The sequence below is a fragment of the Colletotrichum fructicola genome, assembly GCF_000319635.2.
Source record: "Colletotrichum fructicola Nara gc5 chromosome Unknown KSG_Nara_v1_contig03, whole genome shotgun sequence".
Taxonomy (NCBI): Eukaryota; Fungi; Ascomycota; class Sordariomycetes; order Glomerellales; family Glomerellaceae; genus Colletotrichum; species Colletotrichum fructicola.
Window position 1 is genome coordinate 5031343 of NW_027094053.1, and position 18343 is coordinate 5049685.

General features: G+C 55.9%; 6 protein-coding genes across 6 annotated transcripts; 5 read left to right on the forward strand and 1 right to left on the reverse strand.

Moving 5' to 3' along the window:
* Positions 1–433: 433 nt before the first annotated feature.
* Positions 434–1597, forward strand: CGGC5_v006201 (uncharacterized protein; the record flags this gene model as incomplete). Its single annotated transcript, XM_066151663.1, has 3 exons — positions 434–511; positions 562–1510; positions 1590–1597. 3 exons carry the CDS (start codon positions 434–436, stop codon positions 1595–1597), a joined length of 1035 nt encoding a protein of 344 aa, XP_066009181.1.
* Positions 1598–3251: 1654 nt separating this feature from the next.
* CGGC5_v006202 (Glucan endo-1,3-beta-glucosidase) lies at positions 3252–5768 on the forward strand (the record flags this gene model as incomplete). The annotated part of the gene is made up of 4 exons (XM_032022855.1): positions 3252–3522; positions 3575–3987; positions 4043–5301; positions 5378–5768. The coding sequence occupies 4 exons, from the start codon at positions 3252–3254 to the stop codon at positions 5766–5768; spliced, it is 2334 nt and encodes a 777-aa protein (XP_031880278.1).
* Positions 5769–7327: 1559 nt separating this feature from the next.
* SCP2-1 (Fatty acid-binding protein) lies at positions 7328–7825 on the forward strand (the record flags this gene model as incomplete). Its single annotated transcript, XM_032022857.1, has 3 exons — positions 7328–7343; positions 7406–7606; positions 7662–7825. The coding sequence occupies 3 exons, from the start codon at positions 7328–7330 to the stop codon at positions 7823–7825; spliced, it is 381 nt and encodes a 126-aa protein (XP_031880191.1).
* Positions 7826–9395: 1570 nt separating this feature from the next.
* NUP152 (Nucleoporin NUP152) lies at positions 9396–12941 on the forward strand (the record flags this gene model as incomplete). Its single annotated transcript, XM_032022858.1, has 1 exon — positions 9396–12941. One exon carries the CDS (start codon positions 9396–9398, stop codon positions 12939–12941), a length of 3546 nt encoding a protein of 1181 aa, XP_031880192.1.
* Positions 12942–14648: 1707 nt separating this feature from the next.
* On the forward strand, positions 14649–15733 carry KLHL30 (Kelch-like protein 30; the record flags this gene model as incomplete). The annotated part of the gene is made up of 2 exons (XM_032022859.1): positions 14649–14716; positions 14977–15733. The coding sequence occupies 2 exons, from the start codon at positions 14649–14651 to the stop codon at positions 15731–15733; spliced, it is 825 nt and encodes a 274-aa protein (XP_031880189.1).
* A 396-nt stretch (positions 15734–16129) lies between these two features.
* hypBA1-2 (Non-reducing end beta-L-arabinofuranosidase) lies at positions 16130–18191 on the reverse strand (the record flags this gene model as incomplete). Its single annotated transcript, XM_032022860.1, has 2 exons — positions 16130–17726; positions 17788–18191. The coding sequence occupies 2 exons, from the start codon at positions 18189–18191 to the stop codon at positions 16130–16132; spliced, it is 2001 nt and encodes a 666-aa protein (XP_031880190.1).
* Positions 18192–18343: the final 152 nt, after the last annotated feature.

Consider the following 18343-nt stretch of genomic DNA (forward strand, 5'->3'; position numbering starts at 1 on the left):
TGGCTTCACCTGGCCAGAAGCACTGAAAGGCATATATCCCAAAAATGAATCGCAGTCTTTCTCAATACCAATCGAGAAAAACAAAGGAGAAGGCCACCGTTTCTACAACTACACAGAGGATTGCCAGGAATTCCTCTTCTCTGGCTATAGCAACATATATGGCTGTGCCGCAATCGCAATATCTGCAGTCCTGGTACAAGATGGACGCTACGAGGTTGACGCTAAAAACATTCGAAAGGCCAGTGAGAACCTTATTTTTGGAGACCTGGAATCATTCGATGGAGTGGGAGTTCTTCAGCAGATCCTCAACTGTACGCGCGCGTCGTGCCAAAATCCCTCATTAGAGGATAGATTTGGCCCTTGCGGGAGAGGTGTCGAGGAACTCCCAGCGAGTTTCAACAGAACGGACGATATAAAAAATCTTCTGAATCCAATGCAGTTTCTCTGTTCCGGGATAAAGAACAAAGAACCAGAGCCTGCCGTCCCAGAGCCTGATATCGCTGGCCCGGGTGTAAGTATTAGCTACCATGTCGATGGCCCTCATTTATAACAAGATTTTAGGTCACAATGGCATACATAATGCAGATCTTTTTGGGAAGTTGGTTTATTTGGTTTTCCATCTTGATACCAAGAGACCCAAAGTCTTCTTTTGCCGCCAAGGCAGCCAGGACCCTGCGCCGGTTGAGACGAAGATACCTAAAGCAAAGTCACCTGCGTGAAGAAGGACGGACCGAATATTGGCTCGCAATCTTACGAAACTGTCGCTTTTCCGAGGTGTTATTCTCGACTCTCGTCGAATTCCAAGAGGCACAAGTCTTCTTCACCTTGGCAGTGCAGTTGGCATCCATTTCTATGCTGGTCTTGAACGAATCGATATCTGCTAAACGGATCGACTGGGTAGCAGCGAAGCTATTTCAAGCAGGGAATACCTTCGTTGTTCTGCTAGTGCAGGCAGAACAGCAACGGCAGAGAATGCACTGGTGGTATACGTATCTTCTTACACTGATAGTGTGTGTGTTCTTCGTCGCCATTCAACGTATAGGTCTTGAGAGTGAGTTTATTGGCTCCGAAGAGCTTCCCGAATGTTCTTTCAAGCTACCAAGCATTCTCAAAACTTGTGATTATGGTGTAGGGGTTTACATACCGACGTTTCAAGAAGCCGCCATGGAAGATTCTTCCGACTTCTCCCTGAGCATTGTACTTATCAGCCTGAGTTTCATTACTCTAGACCAAGTTGCACAGACACCTCGTCTGCGTAATTGGGGAGTGGACGTCTGGCAGAGTACGTCTAAAGCGGTCAAATGGATGACAAAGTTTGGATCGGTAGTTTGGAGCCTGCTGTGGCTCGTCATGAACTGTTCTCTGGCATCCCTTTTGTTGTCGACGACAGATACCATCCTCCGCGAAGTAGGAGGCTCGTTGAGCGAGAAGGACAATTGGACCTTTGGGCAGATTGTCGCCGTCCTGCTATGGGCTCCAGTGGTGTTCAAGTACATCTATCTCAACATATGTGAGTGGAAGCTTTATACGGTGAAGTGGACTCGAGTAATGCTAATTTCTGAAGTTGGCGTCAAACGCGGATTCGATAGCCGCTTAGATAGCCACTACGAGGTGGTCCTCAGCAGCGAACGGCCTCAGCTGCCCCCAAGACCATCTCAACAATCTACGGATGGAATACCATTGACTAGTACCGGATATAAAAACGTCCCGAATAACGAAGATGGTCGGGAATACGTAGGGTTGGAGGATCCACGGACGCCGAAGTGGGGCCGGCAATATTCGGCCAGCAGCCGGGACGGCGCATCCTCGGTCGGGATTACGGAACCGCAAAGCTTTCCTTGGTCAAATTCTCGATGATTCTTTTCTTTCCTTGCGTAATCGACGGATTAATAGTCATATGACTTCAGAGGAAGCTTGCGAGGCGCGGTGGTGAGGATTCACATATTCATACTTTCTTTCCTCGAGATATCAATCTGTAGTGTAAATGGCAATGTTTTCGTACAAATTTGAGGAAAAGGTGCATGCGTCATGCCAGAATGTAGTCAAGAAAGAGGATCACCTCCCACCCCCCCATTGACGTAAGACAGCCAGTTTCTATGATACAAGACAACAGAACCTCCATCTCACCTCATACGAGCCATGATTCTTCAAAACACCCACTCCTCGTGTGATCCCAAGATTTGGCCAAATTTCAATTTTGCGGATGTGCGGACGTTTTTGCCTCTTGGCGCGAAGTGCTTATCGCCATTGAAGAACATCAACTGACCACCCTTCAATACATTCATGAACTAATATTGTAACCCTTGAACAATGTTTGCTCATCACGATAGGTCCAAACATACCCGCAAGCCCCCATCCATCTCATAGTTGGATATCACACATCTAAAGCTTGACCGCTTTCAACCCCGGGGAACAAAAACAAACCCTGCCCGGCACCCAAGCTGCATGTTCAGATCTCCAACGCCCCATCAGAACCCACCCATCCCCGAGTTCCCACGAGGACGACAAGAGAAGAAAAACAGAAAACTCTCATCCACACTCGCACTCACGCTCACACTCCATTCAATCAAAATAGCCTTTATTGAATCCGAGCCCTTGCCGAAGTAGGGAGGTGCGGATCAACCGACGTCAAGCAGCTAAGCACCCTAAGGCAAGCCAAGTCCCCGCAACCGCAGCTAAGCACCCCGGTTTGCCGTCTGCCTAAACCCACGCGACGCGGTCTCGCACCTCGCAAATAAGAAATGTCTCACGGCCGATGCCCGCAAACCTCCTCCAGAACTCCACGCGCAGACTGGCTATCGCAGCGAGCTAGACACGGGGACGGACGCGCCTGGTAACACGAAAAGTGAGAAAGGGTGCAATTTTACAAATCTCACATCAGCTTTCAAAGACATCCAAGCCTTTGGGTGTGGAGCCACGGGCCGCGATCTGCACGCCTTACCACTGGTCCCCTGGGTCATCTGTCGAAGCGGGATGGCGATTATTCAGACACATGCAGGAAATGCCAATATTCGGAACAGGGGATAGGAGATGGTGCTAAGGCTAGCTAGGCTTCGCAGCTGGCTAGACCAGCCATACAAGTACGAAGCAATTGGGTAATGACGATGAGCGGAAATGAAGGGTTTGCTTCATGATAGGACTTATAAATAGCTGTCGAGATCCGCTCGAAAAATGTGTAAAGATCTAGAGTTGCAAGACCTCCAGGGAGTCAGTCTTCATTTCCTTCTTTTGAACGAAGATTGGGACACGCCATGAAGCTGCTTTCTCCACTCCTTGCGATCCTTGGGATCGGGGCCGTCGCCGCTCACCCGCACGCGCCCGGCAGTCTCGAGACCCGGCAGAGCTGCTCCGGGCCCGTTGAGACAAGCCCGCAAACGTGGTGGCGCGCGGCCATCGGCCACAACGGCACAGCACCGATAAGTACGGACTCGACGTTTCAATACTACCGGACGGTAGTGCAGTATGGTGCCGACAATACTGGCGTCCAAGATTCCTCTGATGCTTTCAATTGGGCTATTGAAGGTGTGTCTGCGCACTGCTCTCACCTGCCCTGGGATATACTGACCAAATACAGCTTGGAGCCGCACTGGAAACACCGTGATAACTCGTCCGGCGTACGTGTTTATCCCACCGGGAAAGTACCGTATCAAGAAATCGATCCAGATGCTCGTCACGACGTACCTCATCGGCGACGCAGTCAATCCGCCAACGCTCATCGCCGACTTGGCGCTAGGTACCTCGCCCGTCATCAACGGCTACGACTCTCATCAAGGCGACGGATCGGCGACGAAAAACTTCTACATGGCTGTTCGCAACATCGTCATCGACACAAACGAGATCGGGACGGGCGTTCAAGCCGTCGGGCTGGACTGGTCCGTTTCGCAGGGCTGCTCTCTCACCAACGTGAAGATCCGCATGCCAAACTACTCGAGCCACATTGGCATCACCATGAACGCCGGCGGTTCTGGCATCCTGATTAGCGACAGTGTGGGTTTCTGGCCTCTCGAATCCTATCATTAAAATTCTGCTGACAAGACGGCAGCAATTCGAGGGAGGCGCCATCGGTATCAAGGTGAATGGTCAGCAGTACCAATTCAAGAACCTGAGTTTCAATGGCTGCAATGTCGGCATCTCGGTTAGCAGCGTCTTCGTGGCCGTTGTCCAAGGTTCGACGTTCATGAACTGCAACTTTGGCATCGACATGGGCCAGGCGACTGTCGGCACCGTCTCGCTGATCGACTCGAGCGTCCAGGCCTGCAACGCGGGTGTAAACCAAAAGAGCACTGGCTACGGCGAGAACTCGCTCATCATCGACAACTTAGAGGTCACCGGCGCCACAGCTGTCAAGTCTAGCGATGATGGCTCAACGCTGCGTTCAGGTTCTGTTCCGTTTGGTCAGACTTGGGTCATGGGGTACGTCAATTCGAACAACTTACAAAAGGGCACCACATACTCCATCGACAGACCGAGTGCGCTCTTGTCCGGTGACAAGTACTTCACCATGCCACTGCCTCAGTATGAGAAGTATGCCCTGGATCAGTTTATCAGTTTGAAGGGTGATCCCTCACTACCAGTTTACGGCGACAACTCTCATGATGATGGACCCAATATCAACGCGATCCTCCAGAAGTACAAGAACTGCAAGATCATCTTTGTCCCACAGGGCATTTACCTCACCCAGCAGACGATCTACGTCCCTCCCGGAACGAGACTGGTCGGCGAGACGCTGAGCATATTCAATGGCAACGGCTCGCGTTTCTGGAACTCTGACGACCCTCAGCCCATCCTCAAGGTTGGCAACTCGGGAGAGGTTGGCATTGCGCAAATCAGCGATATTACCGTCGAGGCGGCCGATGTACTCCAGGGCGCCACTTTGGTTCAGATTAATATGGCTGGATCAAGGCCTGGGGACGTTGGTATCTGGAGTAGCGTCTTTCGCGTTGGCGGCACTAAGCACTCGCTCACCAACACCAACTGTGGTGGCTCCGACCCCGCCTCCTGCAAGGCCGCCTTTGCCCTAATGCATGTGACCTCCACGGCTTCTGCGTACCTGGAGAATGTCTGGGGCTGGGTGGCAGACCACTCCTTGGACGGTGGTGCGGCGCAGAACATCGCCGTCGGCAGAGGCGCACTCATTGAGAGCACCAAACCCACGTGGCTGGTGGGAACCAGTTTCGAGCATTGTGTCTTGTATCAATACAACCTCCACAACGCCCAGAACGTGTACATCAGCCTCCAGCAAACCGAGGCACCTTATTGGCAGGGCGAGGGAACGCCCCAGCGGGCGCCGTCCCCGTGGTCGTAAGTTCCCCAACCCCCAGTCGTCCCGTTTGGTGTTTCGTCTGAGACCGGCACGGGTGCTAACCCAAATGAACAGCGTCAAATCGGCCTATGGCGATCCGGACTTTAGCAACTGTGCGGCTCAAGGACAGGCCAACAACGACCGATGTTTCCGGGCTTGGGGTCATTACATGACGGGGAGCTCGAAGTTGGTCATCCATGGTTCGGCATTGTGGGTGTTTTTCAACAAGATGAACGACAACCAGTGGCAGAATGCGCAATGTGAAAACACAGGAGGCAACTGCATGACGAACCAGGCCTTTGCAGATGGGGCCAAGCAGACGTACTGGTTCGGGTTGAGCTCCAAGAGCAGCACGAACCTCTTGTACGACAAGACTGGCGGTGAGGTCTGGCAGGTCATAGCTAGCGACAACCCCGGGTCTTGGGGCGGCGTGCTTGCTGCGTACCTTCGAGATACTGGCGCTTGAGGAGCCGCGGCTGGCTGTGCGTCGTCACAACGGATCTGCAGTCGAGGCAGACGCTCGTCCTGTACTTCAGACAGGGGTTGCATGTCTTGGGGGCGCAGGAAACCAGAGAGTAGTGGCCGTGCCAGGTCGGTCGGTTGTGGTTGTAGAGTCCCAAAGTTGGAGTCGGACGAACTGTCAGAATGGAACGTCAGTGAACTCATGTCAAGGTCAAGATTTCTTTGATGCTTCTGCCGAGGTCCCTTTGTTGTCTTTGTCTTGGGTGTTTGTGATGCATTACCGCACTCGGACTCGTTCTCGTCGCAGCTTCCCAATTGGGTTTTGCGAGTCTGGATAACCCTTCCTGTAGCCTCACTTTCCCCTCCCCTCGGCTGCTGTCAAATTTCATGTTGGGGTTGGAAGCCGAGATCTGCTGCGTGGTTGGATGTTTGGCAGGCATCGATCAAAATACATGGCGATCAAGATCGTGGCGTAAACATGCGCGAAAGCATGAATCGGGCGCACGTGGGAAGTGAGTCGTTCGATTGGCCGCCGTCGGAAGTCTGTTTCGGAGCAGGACAGCTTGAACAGCAGGGCAGTGTTGTCTCTGGATGTGCATCGACTTGTCAAAGACGGATTGGGTAGTGTCTTCGTTGCCTCGTGTTTCTTTGATGCCTCGGTGTTTGCGAAACAACTTAGCTTGGAGGCGGACGTAGACGAAGGGCCTGGAAGGCATTCTCTGTGGCTTGAAAGGATGTGATGGGGAGGGTCCAGATCCATGACCTCAATGCATTTTCGTCATCCGTACCAGCACCAAGAGGTGGCTTCTCCAGATTCGGAAATGGAGTCATGGGAACTGGAGAATGAAGCAATTGCGGAGGACTGCTGCGGTTGCCTGTGCAGAATGGGACCTGTTTTTTGCTGCTCCTGCCTCCGATTCGTTACCGAAATCCGGAGAAGCTTTCCAGAATCCAGAAAGGGGAGGTAGATGTGTACGGTGTACGTAGGTACCTTGCAGCGCTGCAAGTTGACGGTTGCGCCGCGTTTCTGGCAGCAGCGCATGCTCACTGTCCTGCCTGTGCTCGGCATGGCCGCCAACAAGTCCCTGAGCCCGCTGTCGAATGCCACACCAGCAAGTAAGGCATTCTGTACGGTCCGTCTGTACGGCGCAGCGCGTGGCGGCCCAAGCCGGATCCAGGTGGAGTGAACCTGGAATGAACGCTGCACTTGTCGGCCCCATTGATCGTCATTGTCCATGGCTGCTGGGGTGCTGCTGCTGGATGCTTTGCTAAATTGTGGGGACCTTTCTGGGGGCGGCGGCGCGCGCGCACATGACGCCGTGCTAAATCGCCGAGGTTCACATGCGACACTGAGCGTCATCTCTGGCAGCTAATCCTCCTCCGTCCGCAGCGCTCCCCCCAACCTCCGACGCACGGCTTACCGTTACCATCTTTCAGTATTTAAACTATCCGGCCATCCCCCGCGTTTCGGTAATCTTTCGCGATCTGTCAACATATCTTGTACTGCTATTTCCAATCAACTCAAACAAACTCTCAAGTATCTACTATCCACAATCATCCAAAATGGGTCTCGCCAACGGTATGCGACCTCGAACAAACAAGCCTCCCCGTTGCCGTTGCTAATTGTGCTCTTCTTCACAGACAAGTTCCCCTCCTCCGCCGCCTTCGACGCCATCAACGATGCGCTGAACTCGAGCGAGGCCGACCGCAAGGAGGCTGTCAGCCAGGGCAAGGCCATCTTTGCTTTCACTCTTAAGAACTCTGCCGGCGAGACCGACAGCTGGCACATCGACCTTAAGGACAAGGGTGCCGTTGGCAAGGGCGTTGGCGAGAAGCCTACCGGTATGTCTTCAGCCCGTCTATTGTATCCAGGTCGCCACTAACACGTTCGGTCTAGTCACTCTGTCTCTGTCCGACTCCGACTTTGGCAACCTGGTCCAGGGCAAGGCGAATGCCCAGAAGCTGTTCATGTCTGGCAAGCTCAAGATTAAGGGCGACGTCATGAAGGCCACGAGGATGGAGCCCATCCTAAAGAAGGCCCAGTCCAAGGCCAAGTTGTAAAGAATCACAATGGGGATGTCTTGTGTTGTCGGTAATACCCTGTACCATAACCTACATGTTGGACTAGGAGACTGGAGCTAGATCCGGATATGCGCCATAGTAGGCGCTTGTAGGAAATGAGATTATGAGAAATCTTTCAATCCAGACAAGCTCTCAGAAACCTTAAATACGTTGACTTCGAAGTTGATTGCGCGATTGAAAAGCTGACTACCGAAACCGTGGAGAATCCAACTCCAGCAATGCGGTCCCAATGTCCAGCCGGTATCCGTCGAGCACGGCGAGTGCACGTTGACTGACACGTGCTTCCGTTGGTACCGGCTTTGGGGACGGGGAAGGGGATGGGTTGAAAGAATTCCCGATTATTACCGGTCCGACTCAGGCACCATATCGTCCGGAGAATCGACGACGCCGACTTGGATACGCCGGCTGCCGACTCCTTAAAACCGGACAGACATCCACTACCAAATGACATGATGAAAGAAGGCCTTTTGACCTGGACGCCAAATGCGGAAGCGTAAATCCATGGAGGCCTGGCGGGGAGCTCAGGGGAATCGAGTCGGAGAGGCAGGACTCGCGAAAGCGGCCGCGGCGCGTTTCCCCTGGTTTCAGTGGTGCAGTCGCATTCACCAGTACGGCTCCGACTTTGTCGAGGCACATGCAACAGAGCAGGAGTGCAGCTGACTTGCGAGTGTGTTGCACTGCAGCTCTGGACTCATCAAAGGAGGTGTTGACTAAGCACACGACACGGCCAGGAGGAAGCGCAGACCAACTGACCCTCCGGAGCTGTTGCTGGCGAAAAGTGTACGTACTTTTCCTTACCTAATGAATCGGAACGCTGCACACTGGACAATGGGTGGGCAGATGAGACGCGACTGGACTCTGACTGGCTGGTAGAATATGACCCTAGTCGGTACGTACTGGCCCTAGGCAACCCGGAGCCCTGTCCTCAGCAACGGACGGGGACCTTCCATTTGGCTGGGGAAAGCTTTGGGCATTCGCAGAGTCGCCGTACGAAAAAAAATCGAAGCGCCCAAAATCAACCAGTCGCGTCCGGTGCCTGTCTCACCCATCGCAGCCAATTGAAAAGCGGTTGCCTTAACACTGAGGTTGGTGACGGCAGAAAAGTGGAACCAAGTCCCTTCCCGGTTGTGCTTGCACCCCCTGTGGCCTGCTTTTTTCACTGCTGCTGCTGGCCCCGTCCCGTCACCCGTCATTCGGACGTGCCACACCAAAAAACACCACCAAAATCTTCCGTCGTCTCTTCAGCCAGACATCAAGGCCGTCTTCGATGCGCCATCCAGGGTCAGCTTTCTGATCGCTGCGTCATTGTCTCCCGTTGCCGTCGAATCTCTCATTGCATTTCGGCTTCTTTTCCCAACCTCATACCCTCCATTCGACGTCGCTTCTCGTCGTCGCGCCAGCTTTCCATTTCGCTCTCGTCGCTTTGTTGGCGCATCCTGCGTGAACCGAGACGCGACTCTCTCAACGACGCCAACCCGGTCGGCGTCTTCCTCATCACCAACAACTAATTATAATCCTCCCACCGAATCCCCCGTCACTGTTCATCATTATGGACCACAGAAATAGCACCCCGCGGGCCCGCCCGTCGCTCAAGTTCGCAAACCGTAGCTACCAAGCTTCGCCTCTGAACCCGAACAAGCGACTCGGCACTCCTCAGACTGCGCCTTCCCAGAAGGTCTTGAACCGCGATCCCTTGCCCTCCAGCAACCTCAATACAAGCACCATCTCTACTGCTTCAAACCTCTTCCGTTCGTCCTCCATTACCGCGAGCCCGGCCGCTGCCCCTTTCGCTCCCAGCCTGCCTGCGAGCGCCATGAAGAAGGTTTTCGCGCCCGGCGCCACTCCGGCTTCACAGAAGGTTTATCGCGAGAACATTGCCCAGGCCACCCCTCGAGGCCTCGCTTCCAAGTCGAACTCCGCCGAGCTGTTCCACATGCGCATTCCCTCTCCTCCTCCCGAGCTCACCGGCGAGGCTCTTGCGCGAGATATCCCTCCCGAGCTCGAGGCAAAGGGCACCGTGTACGCGGATCAGTACCTCAGTCATCTGGTTCCTGCCGAATATGACGACTTGCAGCGACGCCAACTCTTTTGCGTTCTGGATCTTCGTCGTCTCAAATATGCGGCCAACGAGATTTTTGCCAAGAAGGACTGGAAGCTCAACATCATGAACTTCGCAAAGGAGTTTGAGAAGAGCCGGAGCCTGATCATGCTCCGATATGGCCTGTACGAGTTCAAGAACGTCAAGCCCTCCGATGAGGTTCTGAAGAAGTGGAGAGCCGCTCACAATTTGCCTGAGCCTGAGGAGGACGCCGCCGCCGATGCCAGCCCGTCCAGGCAGACTACTCGCTCCAAGCGCAAGGCCGAGGAGCAACTTACCCCTAAGGACACGGCACTGTCCACGGCATCTCCCAACAAGAACAACAAGCGACGTGCCTTTGACCGAGAGGAGGAAGAGCCCGTTGCCACGCCTGCACCCAAGAACAAGAGGAAGGCTACCGTAACTGACGAGGCAGACGAGAACCAGCCCTCCAAGTTGCAAAAGTCAACTTCGACTCCCTCCTCCAACACCAAGAGCATGTTCGAGCGTATCGCCAACAACCAGGGGCCTGCCTCAACACCGAAGGCAACCCCCAAGGCTCCCGAGCCTAAGCATAACCCTTTCGCCGCTGCCTCCCAGGGCGCCAACGGTGGACCCACAAAGTCGGTCTTTGAGAGTCTCAAGCCGCCTCAAGGCGGAAACATCTTTGGCTACCTCTCGGACAACAGTTCCGCGAAGAACAGCGGTGTGGAGGCCGACGGTGAGAGTGAGACCGATTCCGAGGAGGAAGAGGCGGAGACTCAAGAAGCCGGCCAGCAGAGCTACGAGCCCAGCGTGGCCGCTAGTGGTGGCGCCGAGACGCCGTTGGCCCAGCCCACTTCTAGCCTCTTTGCTGCGGAGAAGCCACTCTTCTCCAGCGGCGCTGCTACGGGGCCCTCTAGCACCTCTTCCGACGCCAGAGAGACCACGCCGAAGAGCCTCTTCGACCGCGTTACCAAGGGAAATGACGGTCAGCCTGTCCGCGCGGACTCTGCTGAGCCCGCAGCCAAGGAGCCCGCGCCGGCCCCCATCGATGCCACCTGGAAGCCCGACAGCCCGATCAAGTTCGGTGCTGGCCCCGCTCCTACCGCCGGCAGCAGCCTCTTTGGGGCTTCTACTAACGGAACATCGAGCTCCATCTTCGGTGCCAAGCCCGCTGCGCCCGCCTCCAACTTATTCGGCGCGCCGAAGCAGGACAAGCCGGTCGAGGAGCAGCCCAAGTCGAGCAAGCGTTCTGCCCCCGACGATGCGGAGTCTGACAAAGAGAACAGCTCAAAGCCTCCTGCCAAGTCTCCCTTTGCCGGGTTTTCTGCCGGTTTCCAGCCGAAGACTACGGAAGAGCCCAAGAAGGATGAAGCTCCAAAGCCCACTGCCCCGACCTTCTCGTTCGGCGCTTCCGCCCCCAAAGCAGAGGAGGCCAAGCCTGCGGCTCCGGCTTCCAACTTGTTCGGCTCTCAGGAGAAGCCTGTCATGCAGTCGGCCACACTGTTCGGCGGCGGCAAGCCCCAGGAATCTACTCCCGCTGCTGAACCGGCCAAGCCCCTGTTCGGAGCGAGTACCTCTGGAACCGCCAGTCCGTTCCAATCCAGCACTCTCTTCGGTGGTCAGGCGCCTGCCTCAAGCACTTCCAGCCTCTTTGGCGCAAAGCCTGAGGAGCCTGCTGCTCCCAAGGCACCTGAACCGGCCCCAGCCGCCTCAGCAGCTCCGATCTTCAGCTTCGGTGGCAGCAAGCCTGCCGAGCCTAACCCTCTCTTCGGTTCGCAAAAGCCAGAGGCGGATCAACCCATGTTTGGTGGTAGCCCCATGAAGCAGGATGGCCCTCCGGCGAAGAAGCAATTCAACGCGCCAGCTCCCTCCACCTCCTCTTTCACCTTTGGCGCCTCCCAGAGCGCCCCTTCCTCCAACTTGTTCGGTGGTTCTTCCGAGCCCCAGACCAACGGAAACGCTGCTCCAAGCTTCGGGTCTGGAGGCGGTTCGTCTTTCACGTTCAGCGCCGGTGGCGGTGGTCAATCGTTCAACAACCCCTTTGCTTCCAACGGTGACTCCAACTCTGCGCCTACATCCTTCAACTTCGGAGGTGGATCTTCTGCGCCCTCCAGCGGATCCACTCCCTTCCAATTCGGTGGCGGTGGTTCATCTTCTGCTGCTCCGGCGAGCAGCTCTCCTTTCCAATTTGGAGGTGCTTCGTCGCAGCCTCCAGCCCCTGCTGCTCCAAGCGCGTCTTCATCTTTCACCTTCGGTGCGAACAACGGCGCAAGCAACCCCGCTCCGGCTCCATCTGCATCCGCCTCATTCACATTTGGCGCATCCAACGGTGCTGGAACTTCCGCCCCTGCCGGCCAGAAGCCTCTCTTCGGAGCGTCCAACTCTGCCCCCACTAGCAACCTCTTTGGTGCCAAGCCTGCGCAGCCTTCCGGCATGTTCGGAGGCCTGCAGCCTCCTGCTGGTGCTTCAACTACCGGGACCAACTCACCCTTCAACTTCGGAGGTGCCTCTAGCCTCGCTACGACGCCCGCGACCGGTACGCCCGAGCCTGCGGCGGAGGCTGAGAAGGCGGCTGCCAATGGTGAGGGTGACGATGCGGACGGCAAGCCTCACGAGCAGATCAAGCTCACCGAGGGTGGTCCCGGCGAGGAGGATGAGACGGTCGCGCATGAGGTGCGCGCCAAGGTCATGAAGTTTGTCCCTGCTGGGTCTGAGGAGGATGACGGGGATGACCAGCCGAAGAACAAGAGCCCTTGGTCCACGAAGGGCATCGGCCCATTCCGTCTTCTCAAGCACAAGACCACCGGCGCCGTGCGAATGCTTCTCCGAGCCGAGCCTCGTGGCCACGTTGTGCTCAACAGAACGGTCCTGCCCAGCGAGACGTACAAGGCGGAGAAGAAGTACGTCAAGCTGACCACTTCTAACGAAAATGGCACTGGCCTCGAGACCTGGATGGTCCAGGTTAAGACCGAAGACATGGCAAAGGGGCTCGCTGCTGCCTTGGAGTCCCACAAGTCAGCCAACGCCAAATAAGCGTTGGTCAAGATCGCATCGCATGAAGGAGACGATGGAATGAGCCGAGCGTTTTTTCTTTCGATTTATTCCCCTTTGGACTTTCTGTTGTTCGGGTTATACTAGATGAAGAGACTGCGGGCTCATTAGCGAAGAAGGTAAGGCATAGCATTGCTCTTTTGGGGCTCGGCGTTGGGAAACTGCATTTTTATCATTCTGTTTATCATGCCACCAGCTTCGTCTGCTGGTTTGGGTAGGGCGCGTAGGCGAGGTGCGCCCTACAGTGGAGGATTGGACGAAGCGCGAGGGAGATCAAAAAAGTACAGCTTAGAAGAGAATGTCTTGTCGGGGATTAGGCACTTGTAGTACAATATCAAAGGAGAACTACTTCTTAAGGAAACATTATGGAAGCCCATGCAGTGACAAGGTGTGCGACGAGTATTGGAGGCAGAGCCATCCCATACCATACATGATCGATCTACGTATCGACAGAGTGCAAGTAGCTAACCGGGTTCTGCACCAATTTCTGGACCCAACGAAGCCCGCCTATAGCTGAACCTGATATTGCCCAATCAACCCACAGGGGAGAATAATTTTTGATGGCAAGGACGGGCGATGATGATGGAGGAGGCGCTGGAATGACGGTGCAAAGAACAACCTGTATGTCTAGGTGTGGCCACGCTCAAGGGGCACTCTGCATGAACATCAGTTCAAAATGATAAAGCACTATCGTGATGAGGTATTAAAGCTTTCGCTACTCTTTTAACTAAGAAGAAGAACACAATATAATACGAAGAGGCCCCGAAAGACAGGCGTTGTGGGTGGCCTCCGATAGTTTGACGGTCGAGTGGGCCGTGGGTTGAAGGGCTCTTAGTGTGCATTTGCGCTACCGCTTCCAATTCACCAAGCGGGGCTCAGCCCCGTTACTCCCCTTGGTGTAGTTGGTTCATCACGTTCGACTGTAATGGTTACATTGTCATCGAAAGGTCTCTAGTTCGATTCTGGAAGGGGAGAACCGATTCTTTTGCCCAATGCGGCTGTTTTAATGGCTTCGAAGTGGCGGTTGATTGCCGGCGGCTGCGACTGTTTTTTGGGGGTTTTGCATCGTCCCATGTCTTGTCGTTAATTGAGTTTCACGCAACCTCACTTCCTCCAAATTGACGAATTGCAATATAGTGACACGCAACATTCTGCTGGTCTATCTGGACTGCTAGTCGCTTTTTCTTTTCAATTGGCTGCCAATTCATCCTAGACAATGATCAGAATGGTCAGGCATTGCACCAATGGCAAAGCTGGGCATTCCTGAGATGTAATTCAGTCAGTTGCGAAATGGAGGACAGAGCGAACGACTCAACGTCACATATGCTGCCGGGCTTACAACGAGCTTGGTTCCGGACCGAAAGTACATTAGACCTCTGGGGCTGATCATCTGAACAGATAATTGCATATCACACTGAGCTAGCAGAGCCGAGATCATATGCCGCTTAGCCTCTACGAGTTTTCGAATGGTGATCTCGCATGACTAAGGTCGACGACGACTTCAGACGAAGGCTGACAGACTTCCGCCTCACTCTGTTGCGCGGGGTTGTGACGCGAGGCATCATGGTCACCTAGCAAGAACCCAATTCGTCTCTAACGGTCCTTCGTACTGCAGTTTGCCCTAAGTGGTTCTCTTGTGTATTCTTGATCCCTTCGCTCTGATAGACTAACATCTTCCATCCGTACACTATGACTGGCATCCTCGATCGATCAGCTCCCAGGCCCGATGAGCTTGATGGCATGGGAAGTCTTTTAAAGTAAGCTAACATTGCATTTTATCAAGACTCGCTCGATTGCGGCGGAATCTCCTGTGCTACTACGTTGTCCGTTTTTATCATTCAAATATCACCATGAGGCAAGGGCTTGCGGTTTATGTGGACATAATCCTGCTTTCCTAGAATCTCCGGACACTCTCTCATTTTGAGTACATCTCTATGAGCAAGTACTCCTGAAGACCAGAACCACCTCCGAAGCCTGAGACCCCTCATCACATCACCACAACTGACCAATCGCACAGACAACCCCAGACCATCATCTGGCTCAAGACCGCAACGCAGTCCTTCGCCATCCACAAGTCCCTCCTCGTCGAGTCCTCAAAGTACTTCCAGCGCTGCCTCGACGGGCCCTTCGCCGAGTCCGTCTCCAACACCATCGACCTCGACGACGTGCCGCCCCTCACCCTCGGCACCTACGTCAAGCTGTGCTACTTCACGCGCCTGACGGCCGCGCGCGTCAAGCGCCGCGCCGCCGACGCCGAGGGCACCGTCTACGAGGTCTCGCCCTTCAGCATCAAGCCGTGCGACATGCACACGCCGCACGACCTGCCCGAGCTCGTCGACATGTGGGCGCTGACGGACCGGCTGTTCGACGACCTGCTGCGCGGCAAGGTCGAGACGGCGATCCGCGAGACGCTCGACGTCGCGGCTGCGAAGCTTGCGGACCCGCGCTGCGCGGAGTGGTGGGTGGTTAACCTCGCCAACGGGTACGTCGCGCTCGAGGCGCTGCCGCGGCGGGGCGGCGGCGGTGGGGGTGAGGATGATGCGGTCGAGGGGCTGGTGGAGCGCATGAGGGATTTGTTTGTGGCTAATTGCGCGCCGGCGACGTGGAAGAGGCTCGCGGCGCAGTTGCCGGGGGAGTTTGTGGTGATGATGTCGATTGCGTTCCAGGCGCGGCTGGCGGCGCTGGTTGCGAACGAGGCGGCGATTGCGAGGGTTAACCAGGCGAGTTTGTGTTATGAGTGTAAGACGAGGGTGCAGATGGCCTTGAAGCGGTAGATGGGTTGCCTTTTGAGAATCTTTCCGACTTACTGGAGTTTGGGGTTGCGAGGTAGGGGCTCAGATATACGGATCCTATTCATAACAGGCCAGTGAGCATGCACCGGGTCATCAGAACAAATATGTTATCCACATATGGCGACGGTATGAAACGCAAGAACGGCTTTCAAGGTGGAAGTGGTCTCCAACTTAAGTGAGCAAATGGACTTGCAGCATTGTGATGGCCAGAGTCTCACACTGGGGAGAGGTGGTTGGTTGGCTCACTACCACAATTGTTTGACAGGTCTCTACGTGGCATCTCATCAGACATGAATATATACGTAAGAGTCCCTAGAAAGCTACCATACCGAATTCATCTTTCACTTCGGTCTCCAGCGTGTACCATGGATATCATATTCATCTCCCATCATCTCTCAAACCAACCCTCATCTGCCCCTTGCCACCCCTATTCGACCTGAAATAGAACGGCACAAACACAAGATCCCTCTTCTCCCCCTCCTCTCCACTCATCACCACTTCAGGCGTACGTACCCAACCGATCGTCTTCAGCGCAAAGTACTCTTCCCCCCTAATCTTGTCAACTCTCCAAATCTCCTCAATTACACAGCCTCGCTTGATGCCAACGTCCTTGAAGTGGTTCTCCTCCCACTCATTATCCGCGTCCTCGACGCAGTACACAATCGGCCCCCGCGCGAGGGACAACGTCCGCTGGTTCGTGTACGGATGCGGCGCAATGTACCGCGGCTCGAACCCGTAAATCACAATCGCAAAGGCCGGGTTCTCGGCCATGTACGCCGGGCCCAGGTGAAGATACCCCCTCTCCACCTTGGACTGGCCAACCTTGGGCGCGGGAAGAAGCATGAAATCCCCCTTGGCCCACGCCGGAATCCTCAACCGCACCGTCATGTCCACCCCCTCGGCGCCGTCGAGCCGGAACCCCACCTTGCCCTCCCACGGCCAGTTCGACCTCTGCTCGAACCTCAGCTTTCGCCTGCCGCCCTCCACCTCGAACTCGACCGCCGCGCTCGTGTACAGGTGAACATTCACGAACCCCTCCCCGTAATCCCACAGGTACCCGCCCAGGCTCCCAAACAGCCGCGTCACGTTCGGCGGGCAGCACGCGCACACGAACCAGTCCTCGCGCTCACTGCGCGCGGCGTCGCAGCTGGCTAGCGCATTCTCGTACGTGAAGGCTTTCCCGTCCGCGCTCATGGCCGTCATGACGTTGTTGTACAGGCACAGCTCCATCACGTCGCCGTAGCGGCCGTCCAGCACCGGGTCCGCGTGCAGCAGCCGCTCCGCGAGCATCATCACCCCGACGCTCGCGCATGTCTCGGCGTACCCGCCGCCCTCGTCCGCGCCCTGCGGTAGGAAGTAGTCGATCCCGAACCCCTCCCACTGCGCGACCGCCCCGATCCCGCCGGTGAGGTACATCTTGCGGTCGACCATGTTCGCCCACAGGCGGCGCAGCGCGGCGAGCCAGGCGTCGGCCTCGGCCAGCTCCTGCGGCGTCCCGGAGGAGGCCCCTTGGGAGAGGTTCAGCAGGTCTGCGGCAGCGGTGAGGAGGTACATGGCGCGCACGGCGTGGCCCTCGACGGTGTCCTGCTGCAGGATGGGCGCGTGGGCCTGGCAGTACCAGAAGGAGCGGTCCATGGGCCACGAGTTGGGGCGCTTCCAGCGCGGCTCGTCGTCGCGGCGCACCGCGGCCTCCCAGTCGTAAAAGTGCTGCCCGTCCTGGCCGCGCGGGTTGCCGCGCTCCTCAAGGAAGAAGCGCGCGAGGTCGTAGGCGTCGCGGCTGCCGGTGGCAGAATGGAAGCGCAGCAGGGCGAGCTCGATCTCGGGGTGGCCCGGGTACGCGCGCGTCTGGCCGGCGCCGGGCCCGAAGCGGGCGCGGATGTGGGCGATGTACTTTGCGAGAGGCTCCATGAGGAGGTCGTTGCGGTAGTACTGCTGGTGCGCGAGGGCTGCTTCGATGAGGTGTCCAGCGTTGTACCTGATTTTGTTTTATAAGTCAGGGCGTGTGTTAGCTTCAGGCGACTCTCGGGAAGACCGACATTTCATGCATGTCGCGGATGTTGGTCCAGCGCTGGCCCGGGGCGACGACGGAGAAGTGGATGTTGAGGTAGCCATCGTCGTGCTGGGCGGCGCGGATCATGGCGACGAGCTCGCGGACGGCGGCGTCGATGCGGGCGTCGTACTCATCGGCGAGGAAGTAGCAGGCGCCCTCAATCCATTTGGCGACGTCGCTGTCCCAGAAGAGGTGGAGGGGCGCGGGCCAGCGGGAGTTATCGTCGTAGATGGGGTGCCATTTGAGCTTGAAGGCGTCGTATTGGCCGTTTGCGCGGAGCTGGGCGAGCTGGGTGTGGAGGGTCGTGCGGGAGACTGTGTTGCGGCGGGTCAGGAGGAGAGACGGGTAGGTGAAGGTTGTTTGGCGGAACGTGAATTGAGGATTGGACATTGTGCGGAGGGTTTGAGTGTGAGGTCAAACATGGAGCGATGAGAGGTTGGGAGTGCACGAGATGAGATGGAGGTTGAGAGAGAGCGAGTGCTTGGCACTTTGATGATGAGGGAGCTTTCTGGGGTTGCAGGGATGTGAGTTGGAGATCGATG